At 41.2% G+C, this 23,367-nt stretch overlaps 1 protein-coding gene across 1 annotated transcript in view; it reads left to right on the top strand.

The window, feature by feature from the left end:
* Positions 1-23,367, top strand: part of CSMD3 (CUB and Sushi multiple domains 3) — a 2,836,509-nt gene that overhangs the window by 377,542 nt on the left and 2,435,600 nt on the right. Inside the window, exon 3 of the mRNA XM_085605076.1 lies at positions 21,356-21,468. Within this exon, the coding sequence (XP_085461202.1) occupies positions 21,356-21,468 (113 nt within the window). The remainder of the gene's footprint in view (positions 1-21,355; positions 21,469-23,367) is intronic.

Genomic DNA, 23,367 nt, shown 5'->3' on the forward strand with positions numbered 1-23,367 from the left:
GACTGTTGCAGCTTTTCCCCTGTTCTGCTGTCTGGGTAAATTTTCATCAGCTACACAGCGGGATAATTCTTGATGCCTCACCTTGTGGTTGAAGTCCCTTGAGATATGTTAAACATATTTGGTAAATCGCAGGCCATCATTTTTTGTTCCTTAGTTAATTGTGTTTTGAACTTCTCAAAATTCTCATCTATTGCTTTTTGATGAAAAATGTATAAGAACAAATTTCTTGTTAGAGGAACCATTGCTGTTTGTCTACCATATGCCTTAGGTTCCAGATTTTGTAAAGGGATGCCCCTGTTTTTTAATTACTAGTGAACTACAGCACCCATTTTGCCATCCACTACATTCGCAGGGTAGACATGGTTGCAGGCCTACAATTATAGCCTGACTGGAGCAGTGTAAAACTTGCAATTCAACATGGCAAAGTAAACCCTTTTGACAGGTTTAAATCTTCCTTTTAAATATTAATATGCCAGTGGAAGGGAGGCATTATAGCCCATAATGCAGGATGTAAGGCATTTGAAAATAGGACATGTAGAAATGTAATGTTAATAATCAATGAGAACTAGCTCTTGTTTAAATTGTTTGTATGTCTGCGGGTGGGGGAAAACCATTAGGTTTTTATGAAGGCCCTCACCCACCAACCTAGTTGGTGGCATGCTTCATCATTGGGCCCCACCCGAGGTTCCGAGTAAACCTGTTGTCCGCCAACAGGTTTATTGAGGGTCCAGCAACTTTGCGCAAGTGCACATGGTCCTGGCCCCCGGCTGAGCTCCATGCTGAGTTGTTCGCTATAATCAGGTGTATAACCCGAGAGGAAACACCTCTTGCACATATAAGCACCGTAGCGTGTGCTTTACACACAGGGCACTGACAAACTCATAACAACCCCTGTAACACCCCACACATATAAGGTCCTGACGAAAGCCAGTAGAAGAAAAGGCCTGGCTGAAACTAGTTGACCGCACAGGACGTCGGAGGCCATAAGCATACCGTGCACGTCCGATAGCCTTTGTTTTTATTGACTGCCTGGGGCCCACCATTAAAACAGTCTTTGGGACACCCAGGACAGTATTTTAAACCTCACTCAGAGCACACCCACAGCACCCTCACAAACCAAAAAAACCCGCTCCGCAGTAATCTGGCGTCGAAGCACACCTGAGGTACACTCGGAACCTCGGGTGGGGCCCAATGATGAAGCATGCCACCAACTAGGTTGGTGGGTGAGGGCCTTCATAAAAACCTAATGGTTTTCCCCCGCCCGCAGACATACAAACAATTTAAACAAGGGCTAGAACTCATTGATTATTAACAGATAAACTGGGGAAACGGACTAGCCTCTTTAGTTCTCCTCTCTCTTCTTGATTATAACACGAAATGTATTGTTAAACATGTTCTTTCAGAGATTAGAAGCCCAAAAGCTATTGTCATTGTAGCAAGAATGGCTGTTCCATAGAGAAAAACTGGGAAGTACTATTCAATGTATTAATGCTACCTTTGGCTAGGAAACAACAAGAAACATAATTTTGGAACAATTTGTAATATTTACTAATAGCCCCATTCAGTGGTGAAATCAGATTTTCAATACACAAAGAGGTACCTTTAGAAAGTTACTTTTTCCCTGCCTAAAGCCTCCTATAGTAATTTGCATAGCCTATGTTGCAGTCATCTCAGTGCTTATGCCCTGGATGAGGTATCAAAACTGCTCTCGGAGCAGAGACAAAGGCATGGGTTTGGGGAGGTGTTACTCTGGCTAGATAATAATTTTGAGTTGGGCTAGAAACTTAATTTACTTCAGAGAGGCCTGCCCTGTTACAGGCAGATATCAAATGGCATCTGGACATGCCCCTACAATTGTTCCCCAGTCAACAGGCACCAATCTCAGTGGGAGGGGAGCATCCCAGAAGTGTTTCAGAGTGACCAGAAAGGGGGGCTGCTTCTTTCAGTGGCCATTCCTCTGGTGTGAGCACACAGGCTCTGGACACAGAGAGTAGAGATTCACCAACCTGGATGTGGGCAGAGAGGGTCACTGTGGGAATGTTTGCAATAGGGCACACAGGAAATGCTGCAAAAGAGGGTAGGGTAATCCCCGGAAACCTATCTCTGCCTATCGATTAAGGGGTAGCCAGGAGTCACTACATCCCATAAGCTTGCAAAGCATAAATATGCCATCCCCAGTACAACCCTGAGAACACTACTGGACCTGATTAAGATCAGAAGAGGACTAGATGTGTTGTCTGAGTCCTGAATACAGCCCTGAAGGACTGCACCTGATCCCTCTTATACCCAGGACAAAGACATACACTCCAAGTGTCATGAAGCTGATCTCCTGTTCATGTTACCTGGACACAATATGCAGCAAGAGGTCTTTCTTGAATATTCCCAGCTGACCAGTTCCAGCTGGATTTTACCTGGAATGTGCTGGTGGCCTCTGCTGGAGTGAGTCCTGACACCAACAGCTGTTTCTGAGGTACTAGAGCCTTTGGTTGAGCCTAGGTGAACTTCTCCAACCACCCCATGAAAAAGTGGGATAATGGAGGACTTTTTTGACTCCGAAGGACTCTGAAGAACTGGAACAAACCTGCGTAGTTGACCATACTAAGGTGTGTTACCACTGGGCAAAAGATTCTAGTTTCCCCTGCTTGTATCTTTTTTATGATGGCAAATCTTGAGACTTCACAGTGATGGTATCTGGCCTCATAGAGTCCTGGTTGGTTACAGCCTGCAGCCTTGCCTGCTGAAGTAATCCAAGCTCTAAATAAGTGAGTATGTGCAAATGAAAAAATCATGGGGCAAAATGTATTCATTGAGCAAGGGATGGTTCTTGGGCATGAAATTTGAATTTTTCACAATCAAAACTTTCCTTCCAAAATCTAACAGCTTCACCCCAACCTTGACTGACAGCTATCTGGTCTTGTGGAGCTTCCTCTGCTACAATCTGTTGCATTACCCAGTGGAAGATTCTGGACTTCCATTTTTGTGACTATGTTCCAAGGTAAGCTTCTAACCGGGTTTAACCTGGTTTCTGAATCCGACCCACACTCCATTGTAATCAGCCTCAAATTGCACCTAGGTGCCAGTCTACCAAGGCTAGTCAACTACATTAGGCACTTAAGGCTTAATGATTTTTTGCGCTATTCATAATAAAAAATTATTCAAATCATATCCAGTTCCTCTTATTGAAAATTTGGTATTTTGATGTTAATTAATTTAATAAAAGTTACTCTAATTTTCTAAACTAGTTTGGGATTTTTCTATTGCTGTGTTTTGATTTTGTTTCTGTATTGGTCCTGCATAAATACTTTGGGGCAAATTTTACAATGTGTTGCATCTCCCTTGTGCCACTCAAGGGAGGCACAAGGCCGATGCAACACTAAAGTAAGATGTATCAAAGCCGCGCAAGATCAGCATGCATGCTCCTGCATGGATTGATAAATCTAGAGTAACACAACACAGCAGAAATTGCGGCATTGCGTTACCCTGCGTAAGGGAGATGTTACATGAGAGGAGTGTGGATATCCCCAAACTTCCACCCATGGATTTTCGCACATTCTCAGATTTACCAACACAGGTAAACCTGGGAATGTGCAAAAATGCTACGCACCCCCAGGGGAGGTGCATTGAAGAGAAATATCTTTATTCCTCCTTGTTGTTTCCTCTTTCTAAGCGTGCTGCATCTGAGCACACATAGAAAGAGGAAAGTGCCTTTGATGATAGTTTTTCTGCAGGAAGGTGCCCCTTCCTCCCTACAACACAGGCACCCTTGCATCACAGCACAAGGGAGCCTGTGTAGGCGCTAGGCAACCAAAAGGACAGCAGAATAGGGAAAGGTCAGGAATGCGCCGTATAACATAAATACTGTGCATTCCAGCCCTTTCATGCAGAGCTTGCTGTGCTGCATGAAAGCTCGATAAATATGCCCCTTTATACATTGCCTCTGAGCCAAGCCTATCTGCTCCTTGCCATATTTACAAGGGGGTTGAGCTCAGGTTAAGTCAGTGACTTTAGTGGTGCACCCTGACAAGGATTGTAATTATTACTTAAGGTGGCTAGTCACCCCCCCCCCTTAACTAGACCCAATTTCTCACACAATTATTAAACCCTGCTTTATGCCTAGAATATATTTTGTGAAGCAGCTCCATTGAAGTAAAGCTAAAATTTAACTTCCGACTCGGAGCACATTACCCTTTAGAAAACATGCACTCCAAAGGAAAATTCCAATTAGAGCGGCTATCAAAGACTTCCTTAACTCAACTGATGAAATGGGATCTTGCAGTGTGAAATTGCTTCCAAATAAATTACCAGCAGTGTAGTCTCGGCGCTGTAAAGAAAGTGAGACCATATTTGTGCTGCCATGTTGCAGCTAGTAACTGAAACTGATGCAAATGGTTTAATGACAGAAAAAGGTTACTTGCGAAATGAATATGCTAATTTCAAGCATAAAACGTTGCGTTTTTTTTTTTAGATGAAACATAATAAACAGCCGGTATTTATAGGAATATATTTTCTAAGCACCCTTACATTTTCAGAATCAAAATGATGCACTACGTCTTACGTTTAATAGTTTATCAGATGGGATTCTGCATTCGAATTCCGCAATGTAGACTGCTTCACAATCCATGCCTTATAGATGACTTTATTTACATATATATGTGAATCACTTCATTATTGTCCTTGCTGAATAACGTATTTTACGGAATAAATTAAAACACTAATATTAGACAATCACAGAATTACCTTCAATTAAGTCCTTCAAAGTTTTTCTAAAAGTGCATCTTATTTCAGGATCGGCCCATGCAGGTAATAGCGGTGGGCGGGGTGGGTACTGACAGACAGACAATGACGTGACAAAATTAAATAAATTAATTATTTCTCTTGTCGTGTTCTGTTGAGTCCCCCCGCCCCCCATCCCCCCACCCTGCCCTACCTCCTCACCTTCCTTACCTGCAAGGGCCTCTCCTACCCTATTTGCTTTTTGGCTGCAAGACTAAATTTGAACGGTGGGCTCTCTTGTCCTGTAAGAGATATTTGTTGTGCTGAGCTTTAAAATTCAGCTAGATATGACTCTATAAACACATATGTGGAGTGATTAATGTATCTTTCAAAGAAAACTTTTATTCAAAGAAGAGGGTAGACAGGTAATGGTACACATTTAGGGAGAGACTCAATTCCTGAAGAAGATGGTAGTGCAAGAATTATAATCGAGGATGGTGGAAGATTCCACTGCAAAGGTAGATCATTAGACACGTTTGCTGCTAGTAAGGCAACATGACAAAATTATAAGGATGCATAGGTGACATGAGAAGGAAAGGTGTTAAACGCTGAGACTAAGTCAATTATCTCAAATTAAAATATAACAAAAATAAGGTGGAGCTACAGGAACCGTGCATGTATATGTGAAACATAAAAAAATATAAATGACAATAGGAGACTGTGGGCAGGCAGCATTGCTGAAAACATTCATGGGAGGTCTGTGAAGTGCATGAACAATATCATCACTGAGTTTGAAAGATCTAAATATTTAGGTAGCTGCAGAGCAGGGGTCTCCACCCTTTTCAATAATAATAGCTATTTATGAAAATGATCCTGGACTACTAATATTATAAGTGTTATAATAGTGATAACATAATTTCTCTCCAATCATCAACTTATGAGTTCCTAAAATATTCACATTTTATCTTGAATGTGCACTTTTCAATGTAGGTAGACATATATAATAATTCTACCAAGTAAAAGCTTCTAATTCAGTAGGCCAGGTTGCACACAGGAGAGCTACTTAGAGGTGACTGGCAAGCGACTGGTAGCTCATGAGCTACTTGTTGAAGAAGCCTGAAATAGAGACTAGATCTGCAATTTAGACAAGAAGGGGCATCAGTTAGAAGAAAACTTTTTTGGTGAAGAAAAACAGACTCCTTAATGGGACTCAATGGATATTATGAATTCAAAAAGACAGGCAATGGCGATGGCAGATCTATGTATTAGGTGCAGCTGCTTGAGAAGGACATCATTCCTTTTGGGTTGAGTTTGAGGAAATTGTTTTCTATCCAATAAAATCGAAGTAAGAAATGCAGAAATTCTTGTATGGAAAGAGTTTGAAAATGATTACAAAAGCTTTCTCTACAATGATCTTTTTGGCAATATAAGCAACAAAAATATAAACAAGAAGCTATAGAAAAAAGCGGCCTCACCACAGGATAACACCAAAAATAAAACTTTGACTTGGAGACCTAAGTAGCCCATCGAAACAATTATGTGCTGATGAGAAAGGTTCACTTAAACATTCTTCCTTTCTGATGCTTTTGTTATCCTTATTGCGTCAGTGTTTTTAAACTAGGAAGAACATTTGTTTATTTGAGTAAAGCCTCTGAATCCTTAAAGGATTACTTATGGTCTTAGTCCATGGTGGATTCTTCTTGAAACTCTTCAGAACTGCTTTTCTGTAAATTCCTCTCTGCTTCTGAGTTTGTGTAATGATGCAAATGACTATTCATAATGCCCTACTCAAGACCCTTGATAACACCATAACAGCTGCCTACAGGATCATCTTCAGCTTGCCCAAGCAAACCTCACCAGCTCAAATTAGGCTTGAATTTGGCATTGACCAACAGATCCTAGCAAGGCAGGGAGCCTACATGATAGCCTGGGATAAAGTGAGGAAATCGACACAAGGATCATTAAATGAATACTTGTGGAAGGAGTTAGCCCAACACCCGTCCTCGGCGGCAGCCAAGTTCCTACGGGACAGCCTGAAGAATACTGGTTTAGAGCAGCTTTGGGATACCCCATCAAATCATACAACTTTCAAAAAACTGGTCAAAAAATCGATCAAACAGCTTTCATGGACTCACGACAAGGCCGCCCTTTCCAAAAGAACGCATGGATGGATGATCCTAAATTCGTATTTAAAGAAGGTACCACAGCACTATTTTGGCGAGGGATATCCTAAATCCACCAAAATGAGCTTTTTAAAGTACAGGTTAGGCCTGCTCCCCTGCATTCAAAATCTTCCAACCTGGATCAAAAAAAAAATCGAGCCACTCTGTCGGCTATGTGGATCAGGGCAAGAGGATATGCTGCACCTGATCTGCTCCTGTGAGAAACTACGTGACGAACGAAAACTCCTGTTGAAACATCACTTCAACCAGCAAGGGATTCGTACACGTAGAAAGGCAATTCTGGCTTGCTTTTCTTCCCACGATCCTCGCATGAACTGCAGCTTTGTAAAATTTATGAAGGCAGTGGAAAGAAAGATGCCAAAAATTATCTTATAATGGTCCTTGTATCACTGACTCAACACTGCTTGTCGACTGACATTATTGACCATACGAACTCATGAGGGGAATAAAGAAAGAAGAAATTACCTTATTACCATGAAGCGTGCGAATTATATTCTGTTTTATTTAGAATTGTCATTTTTGTATTTTTATCATACCTGTTCTTAATCAACTTTGTACAGCAATGGTTTTAAGTAACTATGCTAATAAAAATTACTTACTTACTTACTTACTTACTACTCATTGGTACTCATTTTAGCAGCCTCAGAAGGACAAATAACTTACTGGACTCTGTGCGAATTAAAGCTGCGACTTTTCATACCTCTAACATTTCACAAAATGACACACAATTTCCATTATAATTACTATACTGCATAATAATGTGCTTTCGAGAAATAGATTTTTTGACAAAAATCGATACTGGCTACAATTTTACTATTTATTGGACCACATTTGCTAAGAATTAGCAACAGTAGCAACGTTTGAGAAACCATGATCGATTCCGAATTACACACGATGGATTCACAAAGTCTGAGAAAATTGTGACATTCATTTAATGTACATATGTTATGTTATGTTATTACCACTTGTAGCGCGCTCGGATACTACATGAGTGTCCCGGCGCAAACCTTGAGAGGAGGTACAGGTCAATTTAGTTAAAGAGGAAGGTTTTCAATCTTTTTTTTAACAGGGCAATGTCCAGAATGCTGCGAAGAGCAAGAGGAAGTGCATTCCAAGCCAAAACTGCCTTCACGTTAAGTGCGCTGCCCCCCATCCATTGTAGCCGAAACTGGGGAATCGTGGCCAGAAGTAGGTGCAAAGACCAGAGTGGCCTTGAAGGAACGTAAAAGGAAAAACGGTTTTGGAGATAGCTTGGATCCAAGGCATGGAGCGCGCGATGGGTTATAACGAGGTATTTGAATTTCACCCGCTCGGCTACAGGTAGCCAGTGGAGTGCTCTCAGATGTTGTCTCACACTATTTCTAGTGGGACTATCAAGAAGGAGCCTAGCAGCCGCATTCTGGACTACTTGCAGCCTATTTATCAGATAGCCTGGAATGTCAACATAGAGCGCGTTCGCATAATCTATCCGAGATAGAATAAGGCCCGAGTAACCGTTTCTCTTGCCGGTCTAGGCCAGGGAGGCCAGTTGACACTGGTAGGGCTAAGCCCGGTGGCCAGAGTGTTTCTCTAAAATTAGGAGGAAACTTCCCAAAGAGAAGGATTTCAGATTTTTTCTCATTGCACTTGAGCTGCGCCGAGGACAACCAGCGAAAGACTGAAGTTAAGCATTTTTGGGCAGTGTCAACAGATTCCTAATTTTTACTCCAAGTGAACAGAAGCTGGGTGTCGTCAACATAAGCGATGATTTTTGCACCCAGATCCTCCGCCAATTGAACTAGGGGCGTTACATAAACATTAAAGAGGAGAGGACTCAGAGAAGAGCCCTAAGGGACCCCCGTGTCTACATTCTGGGGCAGGGATCCGGCTGGAGGGAGCCATACCTGCTGCGTTCAGTCCTCCAGGAAAGATTTAAGCCAGCCCCAAGCCATACCAGTGATACCTATCTCAGCCAATCTGGTCAGCAATAATGAATGCGGAACCGTATCGAATGCTGCCGAGAGGTCCAGCAAAATCAAGGCTGCCCTCCCGCCAGCATCCAAACATTCACGAATACTCTCAGTGACTTCCACCAAGGTAAGTTCGGTACTATGGTGAGCCCTAAATCCTGACTGAGCCAGGTGGAGCAGGCCAGCAACCTCTATAAACTCCATCAACTGCCTGTTCACTACTTTTTCGCAGATTTTAGCCATACTGGGCAAAAGGGAAATAGGGCGGTAGCTCCCGGGGCACATAGGGTCAAGAGAGGGCTTTTTCAAGAGGGGCAAGATCTTGACCTGCTTCCAAGCATGAGGAACACACACCTCCTGAAGGGACATGTTAATAAGTCTGTTGACTTGTGGGATGACTGACTCCGCAACAGCGGCCAACAGTCTAGCAGCACAAGGGTCTGATGGTGAACCAGACTTCAGACTTTTAACAATTCTAAGGGAGCTAGATAGATCAATAGGGGCAAAAGTGGCTAAAGTTTGAGAGAGAAGAGGGCACAATATATCTGCCAGAGGGAAACCTGACTCCATACTGTTGGAGGAAAACGATGCCTAAATGGAGCAAATTTTCTCCAAGTAGAAGTTAGACAACTGTTCACACCAGGATTTGGAGGAGGGGAGAATACTTGTTTGTGCCTCGGGAGTCAGAAAACTCTGGGCTATGGAGAAAATCTCCTTCGAGTTATTCCTAGCGGCATCAATGCGGGTCGCATAATACGCCCTTTTGGCATGAGTAATGGCAGTGTAATAGATTTTTTGTTTATATCTCAGCCTAAGTTTAGCCTCAAGGCAATAGTCCTTCCTCCACATCCGTTCCAATTTTTTGTACTCCTGTTTGAGTTCCCGCAAGACAGGAGTAAACCACAGTTTAAAGAGGGACTTTCTGGAGTGCCTGTGGGGGGCGGTAGAGGAAAAGAGACCCACCGAGCTGGCAATCCGGTTAGTAAAGTGTAATACTGCTCCCTCAAGATCCTCAAACGGTTTAGGTCTAGCTGTATCCAAGGCCTGTCTGAAAGCCAATGGGTCAATTCTAGCAAAGGAGGGTACCTGCTTGGGTCTCGGCAGGGAATTAACCTCTAAAATATCCCAAGTGAAAAAGGTTAGAAAAGGATCCGACCAGGAGACCGGAATAGGGTCCTCAACTGAAATAGAGAAATTAGAGCAAATGGGGCCTAAAATGTAACCTCCTAAGTGTGTCAGTGAGTTAACCCATTGTGAAAGCTGGGTGAGATTGAGTAGGTCTAAAAGCTCTGCAGCCTCTCTCGAGGAACCTTGATCAAGGTGAATGTTCAGGTCCCTAAGGACAATGAAGTTAGAGTAGTGGAGAACTCGGGCCTGTAGATCAGGGAGCCACCCAAAGTAAAATGGTCAGAAATTTGAAATGCTAAGATCAAGCGCTTCGCAGTCACACCCCTCTGTGGCCTTACCCCGTTGAAGGACCCATTTGTCCCTATGGATGATGGCCACCCCTCCCCCTCTCCTCAGGGCTAGCGATCTTGTAACCATCCGGAATGGCAAGCCTCACAGCGGGATTAGAAAAAAGCATCTAACCATGGTTCAGTCAGAAACAAAAGATCAACTGGTTTGTCCACCAGAAGATCAAAAACATTCTGGTGATGTTTCGTAAGTCAACGTGTGTTAATTAAGGCTGCCTGGATTCAAGGCTTCTGTGAGCCTCTGTTAGTCACAACAGTAGGAGGAGTGCTACCACTTTCCCCTTTATTCAGTTTAAAACCACACGTTGAGCAGACAGGACTAAAACAATCAGACAAGTCCCACCTACTGTTATGTGGACACTGCTGCATTTGGAGGCTGAAGAGCTGAAGAGCTGCTCGCTCCTATAACACCTTCGGATTATAGAGGAAACCATAAAACGGGCAGCATAACTGCCCGGGGCCGCCTCCGGGACGCTGACGGGTGCAGACGGGCTTGCCTTAGGCGCACCTTCGGCGCGTCCGCGCAGTGTGCATCTTTATGCAAAGAAGGGCTGAATGGCTAGACAGCGCACTTCCCCAGTTTGGCGTCTCTCTTTGTCGGCATGAGAAATAGCAGGAAGTAATGTCCCCATCAAAACCCCACCAGTCAATTCCCACAGATAACATAAGTTAAATACCAACAATTAAAATTGTTAAAAGCAAAGTTATTTTCTATTTTAAAACGAGCAGAACACAAATAGCAGCCTATCACTGTGCAAAGCAAAGCAGGAATGCGAAATGCGAGCTAACGCGATACGCAGACTCTCAAGTTGCCTGCGTCCGCGCAGCGTGCATCTTTATGCAAAGAAAGGCTAGCGATCGCACTTCCCCAGTGTGGTGTCTCTCCTAGTCGGCATGAGAGATAGCCAGAAGTAATGTCCCCCTCAAAGCCCCACCAGTCAATTCCCACAGATAACATAAGTTAAATACCAACGGTTAAAATTGTTAAAAGCAAAGTTATTTTCTATTTTAAAACGAGCAGAACACAAATAGCAGCCTATCACTGTGCAAAGCAAAGCAGGAATGCGAGCTAACGGGATACGCGATACTCATACATATTCTAACTTACATCTGGAGCATAAGCAGTGACATTGGTATGAACACAGCATTGTGACAGCACTTAAAAATAAAGGTTCTTAAAAAGAAAAGCAAAACATTTATTACATTTAAAATGCAAGGTTATCTCTCACCGCACTCTCGCAGCCAGACTCCATGACGCCAGTATACGAAAAACCGACCTCAACTGGACCTGATCATTCCTCTCCAGCAAAACCCAAAGGATCAGACTCCCCCCCCTTCCTTTCCGAACCTACAACGATAAACTGTGGAGTGCCTCAAGGATCCTCGCTCAGCCCCACGCTATTCAACATCTACATGGACCCCCTCTCCGCCATCGTCAGACAGCATGGGCTCAGCATAGTGTCATACTCCGACGACACCCACCTCATCCTCTCCTTCACGAAGAACCCCGAAGACACCAGACTCAGCTTCCAAGAAGGAATGAAAGACGTTGCAGCCTGGAAGAGCGACAGCCACCTGAAATTGAACTCAGAGAAGATGGAGGTCATTATCCTTGTACCCTCCCCCACTGCGTGGGACAGCTCCTGGTGGCCCCCTGCGATCAGAAACCCACCCACCCCGACAGACCATGCCAGGAACCTCAGCATCATTCTAGACTCCTCCCACACTATGACCAGTCAGACCAACTCCGTTGCCTCAACCTGCTTCAAATCCCTCCGCATCCTCAGTAAGACCTTCAAGTGGATCCCCCCTAATGCAGAAAGACCGTCACCCACACACTCATAATCAACAGACTGGACTAAGGTAATGCCCTCTACGCCGGAGTCAACAAAACCCTGCTACACAAGCTCCAAACAATCCAGAACACTGCAGCCAGATTCGTCCTCGGAACCCCACGACACGAGCACATGACCCAGCACCTACGAGACCTCCACTGGCTCCCCATCGAGAAGAGAGTAATATTCAAGCTTCTCACCTATGCCTACAAAGCTCTCCACAACTATGGACCCAAATACCTAAATGAAAGAGTCTCCGTCCACGTACCCAAAAGGAACCTCCGCTCCGCTGACCTCACCCTGGCAGAGTCCCCTTACATCCGCAGAACCAGAGCAGGCGGAAGAGCTTTTTCCTACGTCTCAGAAAAAACCTGGAAAGAGATCCCAGTCAACATCAGACGCTCCCCCACCCTGCACACCTTCAGGAGGAGCCTCAAGACCTAGCTCTTCGACTGATCCGGAGCTGCACTACCCCCCAGCTCCTTGAAGCCCTCATGGGTGAGTAGCATGCTTTATAAACCCCTGATTGAGTGATTGATTGTTTGAGCATCACACAATTATCTACAGTTTCTTGGTGTGTACATCTAAAAAGTATCATGTTTCTTATTTGAAAGAAAATTTGAACCTAAAACATATTTCACATACTCATCTTAGGAAAATAATGTGGACTTCATTATCACCACTTTTGGGTTAATATAGATAAACAAACCATCAATAGTTGTTTAAAGACTCTGCACCAATTGTTACATTGGGTTTTAACAGCTATATAGCTATAGTGACTTTTGAAAAGTTGGCACGTAACTTATGTAAACATTTAACCATTCTAGGCTGGTGGTTTCATTAAGTTACTCCCACTGAGCCTCCTGCAGTCTTTCACACCTTTTTGCTGGTGGCAGCCAGTTAACAAACATCACATTTTTCTCTGTAATTCAATGCTATATCTGCCTGTCAGTGAGTTTCATGACACCTGCTTCTTCTCCGGTAAAGAGGCATGCATATTTAGAGGATCCCTTCTCCAACTGGGGTTGGAGCATTGGAGAATATGTCTTTTAAAGGAATGGGGCTGCTCTTTGATCTTCTGGATGATGTAGTCCTCACATTGGGAAGAATGTGGACAGAGGGGGGGACAGGCATCTAAAACAAACGTAGACCTGCCAATATGGGGAACTGTAATACAAAGCACACAGGGATTATGTTTATAACAAGGCACCTTTGTGTGGCAGGAGCTGGGTCACACTGTAGTAACATTAAGAAAGGAATGTGTGGCAACTTTGGCTTCTGTCACTGAGTTACTGTGGTCAGTCACATCTGAGTTTATCCTTAAATATGCTGCAATTTCTATGGGAAGAGGGTTGATCAGAATAGAGAAGATGAGCTTGCTTGGTGAAACCATTCCTATTGATCTGCTAAAGGATCATGGAGAGGGGTCACCAGCTTTATTGCATTTTAATGGCCTCCTACCACACACATTTAACAGATTTATTTCATTCATGTCCTTCCCACATATCTTTAAAAATATGAAAAATATCATGAAACTTAAATTCCTGTTCTTCACAGCCACATGCCCACAACATTTCCAGTACCTCTCTGTCCCTTATATGTATCTGTTCACACTCTAGTGCAATAGTGATATTTTCTGAACGGGTAAACTTGCTAAGTTTTGTATTGTTTTTTTGGAGTTACCTATGAAAGCCCGTTCACCACATCCCCGCCAACTGTAGAATGCTACCTCAGATTTACTCCTGTTAACACAAAGATATTTCTTATTATTTACAAGGAGTGTGATTTGTGGGTGGTCTCTACCTTGAAACACTCCAATCATCTTTAAAGCAGATGTATGCTCTCTCTTTATCTCTCTCCCTCCCTCTCTCACTTTCTCTCTCTCTCACACACACACACCCCCCTCTCTTTCTCTCTCTATCTTTTACCCAATACTGGTACAAGGAAAGGATTTCCTACTACTACTATTAAAGATCATGAAGGTGTTTTCTGCATCCCTATTGAAACATAAATGTGCATGTTATGGTTTGAGTGGTAGGAATACTGCTGTACTCATGCTGCATTACCGTCAGGCTGAAAATTCATCATATTATAGAGGGAAAGAGCACCATGTAGGAAGACAATGCACTTGTCTGGTTTACTTTCTATGATAGGGTATAGCCAGTAGGAACTGCTTACCTTCATCTTTAATTCTACTATTGCCATCTGTCCCCATACAATCAAAAGTGCCTATCCGAAAATGATGATATTTATAACCCACTATATAACCAGCCATGGGTTGTTCCTATTGAAATGGGATAAACTTAGAGCCAGCTCTTGTAAGATCAAGTGATTTTAAAGCAGTCACAAAACAAGCAGGCAAGATTGCAAGGGGTGCTGTCTTACAGGATTCTGTTTCTGGCCTAGTAACTAAAATATATCTCTTGATAACATTCATAAATGTATCTGCTTATCAGCAAATGTTATTCTTTATGCAGCAACTGACCGGTTATATTTGCTTTTTTGTCAGATATTGCTATTGATAATTTATCTCCTTCCAAAGGGCATGTTACTAATGCAGCTTTTATGAGAGAAGGGTAAGATGGGTTTTGTGAATGTAGTTTTCCTTAGGTAGCAGACTATTACCAGGTGGTCTGTGCTTCAGTATGTGCCAAATAATATCGTTAGACATATCTTAGATGATTTATTAAACATAACAAACTGATTGTGTATTGAAGAGACAATGAAATAGGTTGAGAGGAATTTCATAATATGTACTATGTAGATCAAATATCTTGATTACAAATGTTTTGAGTATGCCATTTTAATTCTGTGAATTGTAATTTAAACAACAGATTTGTCAGCACATTGTCCAGCATCACATTGTGGTCCTGTATAAAAGCCTACTGTAGCATATGTGTTTAGGTCTGGTGTTAGCCAAGACTTTTTAATTTTACTAAAATTATATATACCTTATTTATATATACCTTATTTATATATACCTTATTTACTTCTGCTGTGAAATGAACATTCTTTTCAGTATTCTATGATGCTGGTGCCTGCTTTTGGAGAACGAGGGGCAGGAATGATATATATATATATATATATATATATATATATATTCGGGGATACTGATGACAACGTGGAGGCTGACATTGACTTCTGCATGGCTCGACAAGGGGCATCATGGGACCAGTAGTCCCTTTGGGGATACTGACGACAACGTGAAGTCTGTATAGTACACATCTTGTGTTTTTAGTCCCTTGGTTTTGTGCAATAGCCCAATGCCATTTTGCCCCAATTGAGCTTGTATAGAGGTGCGATGCCAACTAGGCAAATCACAACTTTGCTCCCGCTGTATAGTTAAAACAAGGGTCATAAATTATGCCAGGTGGAATAGTCATTGTTAAATTTTACCAATTGTTGGTCAATACTGTCTCTTTCAAATGTTTGGATTGATAAATGCAGCACTTTTTTATCGTTTGACATTTCATGCTTATTCTGTTTTATCATATTTGGGTAGTATTTCCTGAGGGGGCTGGCGCCATATTTGGATAATATATATGAACATACTTTGGTTTTCTCAACATTACACGCCTCTAACACAGGCATGTGACATTTTCTTTCTGCATGCTTTATATTTAGCTTGGACGTATCAGCTATGGCAATGTGGGCTAAATATGCATTATGCATTTATATGTTTTTTAGTGATGCTATATTTCACTTGCCACACTTTTTGTAATTTAAGTTATGGTACTGTTGGAGCGTTGTGATGTGTTTAAAATATGACATGGCACGACGGAACAACTTTCTTTTATGTCTATCCCTGCCTATGAGTGGGAAGGGCTATAAAAACCTGTATGTACATGGCGCTAGCCAGATTGAGAAAGGCTGCTTGACAGCCAAAACGCGTCTCTCCAGTCGCGGGGTCGAGTGTGACCCGAGGAAATAAAGAAGCCTTAAACCTGCAGCCCTGAGTGCGTGCCTTCTTCCAGTGTGGAGCAGGAGCTGGTTTTATATATATATATATTTCAAAAGCTCGTTTCCAACTTCTTGCTTGAAAATGACGTGAGTGGACCCAATTCAGTACGTTAAAGTGTTTATTTAGTGCTTCACCAAGCCGCCATAACGCGTTTCGGCTGTTACCGGCCTTGATCACATGACAACGCTAGAGGGCAGGTTCTCCCCTTTTAAAGTGAAAGTGGTTGATTAGCCGTTATGCTAGACATAGAAGATATACTGTCATATTCATGTTAAAATCAGCCTACATGCACTAGTAATACATTGTATAAATACATTATTACAGAAATACTTAGGGGCCGATTCCAATCCTGGAAAAACGCTGTACAAATCGTGGTATGGAGCGTTTTCCCCATACAACTCGTACTTGTAAGGATTCCCCTACAACCTAGGAAGTACGATCCGTACAAATAGACGCTCTCCATACAAATTGTAAAAAAGACCATACAACTCGTATATACAAGCGATTCCGATTCGGATTGTCCTATATGCGACGTTCACATGTATTCCCGGCAGCAGTTTACAACCCGTCAAGTACGATTCGTACAAACGGCACTCCGTACGGCTCTTTTTTTACAGGAGCCAAAAAGTGCCGGGAAAACAGTGCGTATATACACGCTGAAGGGGTACTGGTCGTGTACGCACCGTACAAGCACCGTACCCCAAAATCGCTTGTGTACGCACCATACCCCAAAAGTACGTATGTACGGTGCGGACCCCAAAATCGCGTATGTACGGTGCATACATGTGCGATGTTGGGGTACGCTCCATACACACACCTCGCATGTGGGGGGACCCCTGTATGCCTCATACCCTTATACGACCCGTACCCCGGTACGAGTCGTACCCCCAGAACGAGTCATACCAGGGTACGAGGCGTATAGGGGTTCGCTTTGTAGCCCGGTACGAGTCGTTCCCCGTATACAGGCCATTTTCCATACAAATCGCATGCTGACAACCCAGTACGAATCGTACTTGACGGGTTGTACAGCCTTTTTACAAATTGTATGGTCTTTTTTACAAGTCCATGTCGTACAGCTTTTCCTGATCCGATTTGTATGTATTTTTCCCGTACGAATCGTACTACACGTGTTGGAAGGGACTTGTACGATTTGTATGGAAAAAAATACGGATCCGATTTGTATGTAAAATAAAAGTCCAGGATCAGAATCAGCCCCATAGTGTGCAATGATAACCTGTCTATACAATAATTTAGAACAACAGGTTATTTTATAGGGAAAAATTCCCTTAGGCAAAAAATACTGATAATCGTCCAAACGCTTTCAGCTAATCAATGAATAAAGTGTACAGTGCCTGAGTTCCCACTAAAGTGCAAGTCAATGAAAAAGTGCATAATGCTTAATAATGTGCAATCTAAATTCAATCTGAAATAGCAGCAAGATTCTAATGTATATGGTTACATAATGTAACCCTATTGCAATGGATAAATCCCTGGTAACTTTACATATTGATTTCTCAATGGTGTGTTAGGAATACAATCACAATAGATAATGGTTGTATGTTTCAGTTGGTTCCCGCTTTCATAAGTGTAAATACTTGAAAATGCAACTGGCCAAACTTTTAGATTTAACAATATGCTAGGATAAATCCCTGTTTCCATATTAAAGTGCAAGAGGAATACCAATAGTATCAAGACATAATATTTATCTATTCCATACAGTTGATTCCCACTAATGAGGATATAAACATAAATATATATATATGAATATATAACATAATTATATTATAAAATAATTCTAACAGCATAAATATAGATAAAACCATGCTAAAATACATTGGTAAAAAGATATAATGAAAGCATTCAAAATAAGTCATTGTTTATGATATATTTCGTAAAAGCCTATAGATATGTATACATGTCTTTGCTTGTGTTCAATCCCCCTTGCTGCTTTGTATCGAGTTCCAGTATATACCTAGTCTCTAAGCGTCTCAGCTTCGCCTCCTTGTTGCTCCCTCTTTTTTGCGGAGGTATTGCATTTAAGACAAAGTAGTTAAAATGTTTAAGACTACTGTTGTGTATTTCCTTAAAATGCCTCGCTACAGGGTAACTAGAATCATTGTTTACGATGGCTCTGGTGTGTTGTAAAATCCTTTTGTGTACAGCCAATTTGGTGCTGCCTATATAATATAAATTGCAGCTACATATTAGAGCGTACACCGCATACTTTGTTTTGCAGGACTGATGTTGGCCAATCATATTTGTACGGTCACTAAAAGCTGTTTGATATGAGATTTTATTTATACCGTACTGGCAGGCTTTGCAGCTAGAACATTTGTAAAATCCCTTTCTAGCTGACAACCATGTACCCGCTTCTTGATCTTCTGGGCTGTTTCTAACCAGTGGAATGCCCATTGACGCAGTTTTTCTGTAGGTTATGGCTGGCTTCTGGGGGAGAAGGCCACAAATAATTGGATCCCCCAATACAATAGGCCAGCTGTGTCTTATGATTGACCTACATACATACATACATACATATATATAAATATATATATATATATATAGATATATATTTATTTATTTATATATATATACATATTTATAAATATATGCATATATATAAAACCATAAATATCAATCAATTCCCCAAACATATACAATGTTACTATCATTCACAATAACATGTAAAAGACCTGTGAGTTACAAAAATAAAGATAATAAATCTAAAAGGTAACATGATTCCACGACAAATCGGCTAAGAACAGTTTTAAAAATACTGGACTAATACTAGACAACTGCTCTAGTTCAAATCTCCAGTAATTAACCACTTTGTTATCATAAACACTAATATTGTTCGGATAAAATTACATGTGCAAAATGTCCCAATATAAAAGTTACTACTCTTTTTTAAATTTTTTTACGAATTACTGTAGCATTTGCCCTTCCTAATACTGGGGGATCATGTTTATTACCACCTTACGTTGAAAATTCTTAATACCATATAAGACATTTTAAAATCTAATATTTCATTGAATAGAGAAAATGTAAATTCACCCACAGACCATTACAGCAGAGAATCATTTTCATTATTTTATGGGGTTTTTATCTTCATGTGTCTTACTTATAGCGGCTTTCATCCAGCATTCCTGATTCGTTCATCTGCCGTTGGGGCATTCACATTTTTCTGCCACCCACTACACCATATAGCATGGTGCAGTTGGTCAGCCCACGTCTGATACTGGGGAACGTCACTGTCAGTGATAGCATTCTGGTTTTTCACAAGCTGCACATTAGCACTTTTAGATTTTTTTTCATATTTACAAGACCTTATCCATCAATAAACTTTTACACAAACCATGACAAAACATAACAAACAAGAACATAGACAAAAGGCTGGCAGACAATTTCTGATCTCTGGGGTTCGCCAGTGCTTTTTATCTATTATTTAGGACTTTTAGCTCTTAATACTTCCATTCAACTGAGTGTTACAATACCATAGATAATGTGGGTATTTCCCTAATTGGATTGGCTCTTGGGTCTGGATGACTTATATTGCACCTGTGGGAAATTTTGCATTAGTTATGTTATTTTTACCCAGGCAAGGTAATTTTATATAATGAGAAATACATAAATTTGTACTGACTGTCCATTTTCACCAGATGCTTAGTGTAATGTTTATTCTAGTCTAGTTCAAAACTAGAACATACCAATGCAAAATTATATAGCACCAATGTAAAGTTCAAATTTGCTACACAGAGGCTTAAAGACTGTACGTTCATTGTTGTTTGTGACACTGCTGTATTTCTCCTGCATTTCTACTATACCCTGAGAGCCCCTTAAAGTGGTGTCACTGTTCTTAGTCAAATATGCAGAATGGAAGGGACTTTCTGCAAATTCTGAAGTCAATCCTTAAGGCTACTGGTCTCATAGGTCCAAATTCAAAAAACAATTATATTCTTAAGTGTGACAAAAAGTTTCAAAAGTCAAACTTTATGGAGGAAAACAGAATTAGGAATGGTTAGATTTTTGCACATGTAAATAGATTTATCCAGGCTTAAAATTGTGTTTGCAAAGAATAAATATAAAAATGTGGATAATAATTTTCACAGTGTGGGGTTGTGAGCATATCAGGATGGACCACCTTCAAATGATGGTGACCACAAGAGGTGTGTGTCACTCACGTAATTTGCTGTATTATAATTACGTGAAATTGCAGCAAAATTATGAGAGATTACCCAATATTATGCAAGGTGCATAACCTAGCATTTAGCACTATTTTCTTAGCGCAATGGCACCCTTGTGTCAAAAATGGACCAGAGGATGCATTTTCCCCCTCAAGAAAATATCGCTAAATGCTACAGAACATGAACAGCAGCAGCCAGATGCCAATCGTGCTTGCTAAGTTAATTGTTCTTGTACTTCTGCAGGAGTATTTTTGTATCAAATTACTCATAATTACGTGAACTGGTGTAATCATGTAAATTTCAGTATTTTTTCATCAAAAATGTAATGCAAATTTACCCAAATTACTCTAATGCAATTAAAATTTTGCCCAGTCCTTGAAAACTTCCATAGCTATACAAGTTTTCCTAAATTCAAAAATAATTTATAACCAGTTTCCACCTTGAAAACACTGGAGTATTTCTGCTTTTTGAGGGATCAGTAAATACATTTTAAAGGTGACATGGGTGAAGCAATACTCTCTGAAATATTGGTTTGCGCAGAAAGGACTTCTCAACAGTGTAAAACTGTTTTCTTACAAAAAGAGGGCGTGCAAATCATGAGTGCCACATTTTCAAACATGAGAAGATGTTCCCACTAAGTTTCCACATAGGGAAATGCTTGTCCATGTGTGTACCAATAGAAATCTGTGACTCGATATGCTTTTAGGACTATTTGTAAAATTATTTAAGAAAGTTATTGAAAGAAAGTCTGAAATCTATGCCAAAAGTAAGAGTAAAGTTAGGGAGCAAATTTGTAATTGTACAAATAGCTCTTTTATGAATCGGGCTTTCAGTGTGTGGAGGGCTAAATTAATTCAAACTTTAGTTGATTTACAAAAAACCCTAATAATATGTTGTGCCGACTTGCATGAAGTGCCTAATATAAAGGTAATAGAAGATAACTTAACAACTAATAAATGCCAATGGTTTATCTTTAGGAAACAGTAATGGAGATATTAAGATGAATGTTTTGATTGCAATAAATGCGTAACAAATGTCCTTTTTTAAACTTTTTATAGGTTAACAGGATTTCACATTCCTGCACCAGTAACGAGTACAGGATCAGTATTTTCTTTGCGTCTGACAAGCGACTTTGCAGTAAGCGCTCATGGCTTCAAAGTCTATTATGAAGGTAAGATTGTTATATTTAGGCGAGACAGTACTGAAACTCAACTGTGTTATAAATTGTTATAAAAAGTACACTTTGTTCTAGTTAACATGATGTAAAATCCTGCCACGCACTGTCAATTGGCTCTGTTGGGTGGGGAGGGCTTTGAGCCTCCTGCTGGTCAGCAGAGTAATTTCCTTGACACAGTAGGGGGAAACCAGTCCGTAATCTAATTATGAGCTGAGCCAAGGAAATTGGACATTTCTACAAGTGCCAAAATGACTTTGTATCGGCATTTGTGGTACATTTTTTTAACTTAGAATTGATACTGTGGAGCGGATTTTACCCACAATGTGTAAGTCAGTAAAGAACACAGACTTTTCAGTAATCATTACATATGTACACCATGAATGTCACTTACCTTAGAAGGACTACACTAGGTCAGCATCAGTCCCTGAATGGCACATTCTGCAAAAGGCTACCTGTGCACAGATACCAGGAAGAGTTAGATGATATTTTCACACCAACAGCCTACACTGGTCTACACACTCATGTATTTGCATGTAACTGGCCCAGAGCCTCTTACCCTGCCTGTGCAGCAGCTTTATCTTAAAAGGCAGACATTAGTGGTTAGCACTCTAAGTCCTCCTCCTCGGAATTTAAAGTAAAACTCAATTACTGCTACTCGTTCTCAGTAAAAGTCTAAAAATCAGGTATTTAAAAGGCGAAAAATCTAAGGGGTTAGACGGGCGGAATTAATTTGCTACAATTATGTTTACAAGAGCAAATACCTGGGTTTTCAATGTCCTCCTTTTGCTAAATTCATGCAGTTACATATCCTATTTAATTTCATCGGTGTCCTCTGCCTAATAACCCATTTAAATCAGCGCTCAATGACTTGGACTAAATAACTGATGCTCTGGAAACAAAATCTCAAGGGACTGTCAATAATAGCATGAGCATTTTATATAAATAAACTTAATGACCATTGTTTAGTTTATGTTAGTCTTTGATACAAAATGAGCTTGTATTTTTGGGGGGTTTTACACTGAAGATTTGGTAACTGCCTATGTTGCCCTTAACCTACTTTTCTTCCCAAATCTCCCTCCACCCCCCCCCCCCCACACACAGTTTCCTCTGTGTCATTTCCCTGCCTGGGGTAACCCTATATGTGTCCAGTGCTTAATCTGAGCATGTGTTTTCCGGTGCTAAGAAATGAGCACAACAACCTTTTTTATTAATCCAATATAGATTAAAAATGACAAATGCCTGCCACCCGAGTCATTCTTATTGTGTTGGGCACCTATATTCACATATGTAGAAGTGTAATGGTTAGTATACATGTTGGTACCATCATTGGCAGCAGCGGCGTAGCTAGGGGGGCAGTCTCCCCCTCCCCCCGGTCTTACTTGCGGCTGTGAGAACCGGCAGCACACCCCCCTTGCTCTTACCTTCGGCCGTCACAGCCACATGAATCACCAGCACCCGCCCCCCGCCGCTCTTTGAACAGACCGTCGCGGACAGCAAGAGCGGGGGCCAAGCTAAGCCACTGATTGGCAGCACTGAAAGGGGCAATGGGTGGTGCGAGCTGCAGTGACCTCCAGACAAGGGTCCTGGTATTTTTTTTTATTTTTTTTTACAATGTAAGCGCTGCTGAGGTTAAAGAGTTATTATGTCACACTGTACATGTTTATTGCATATATAGCTGCCTGCCTACCTGGGAATCCTCCAGATAAAGGCAGTGATTGTGTTCTGAAGTAATCGTGTAAACCCTTGTTTATGTGAAACAAAACAATCAGGTGTTTTGAAAAAATCTAAATGCGTATCTCAGCTGTACATCAGGAACATTATAATTGTGAACACAAGACTTAAATTTGTTTCGACAGCCGTAAAAACACGTGTTTGTTTTAAAATATGGGGTGT

This window comes from Triturus cristatus, chromosome 5_1 (genome assembly GCF_964204655.1).
Source record: "Triturus cristatus chromosome 5_1, aTriCri1.1, whole genome shotgun sequence".
In the NCBI taxonomy this organism is placed as follows: domain Eukaryota; kingdom Metazoa; phylum Chordata; class Amphibia; order Caudata; family Salamandridae; genus Triturus; species Triturus cristatus.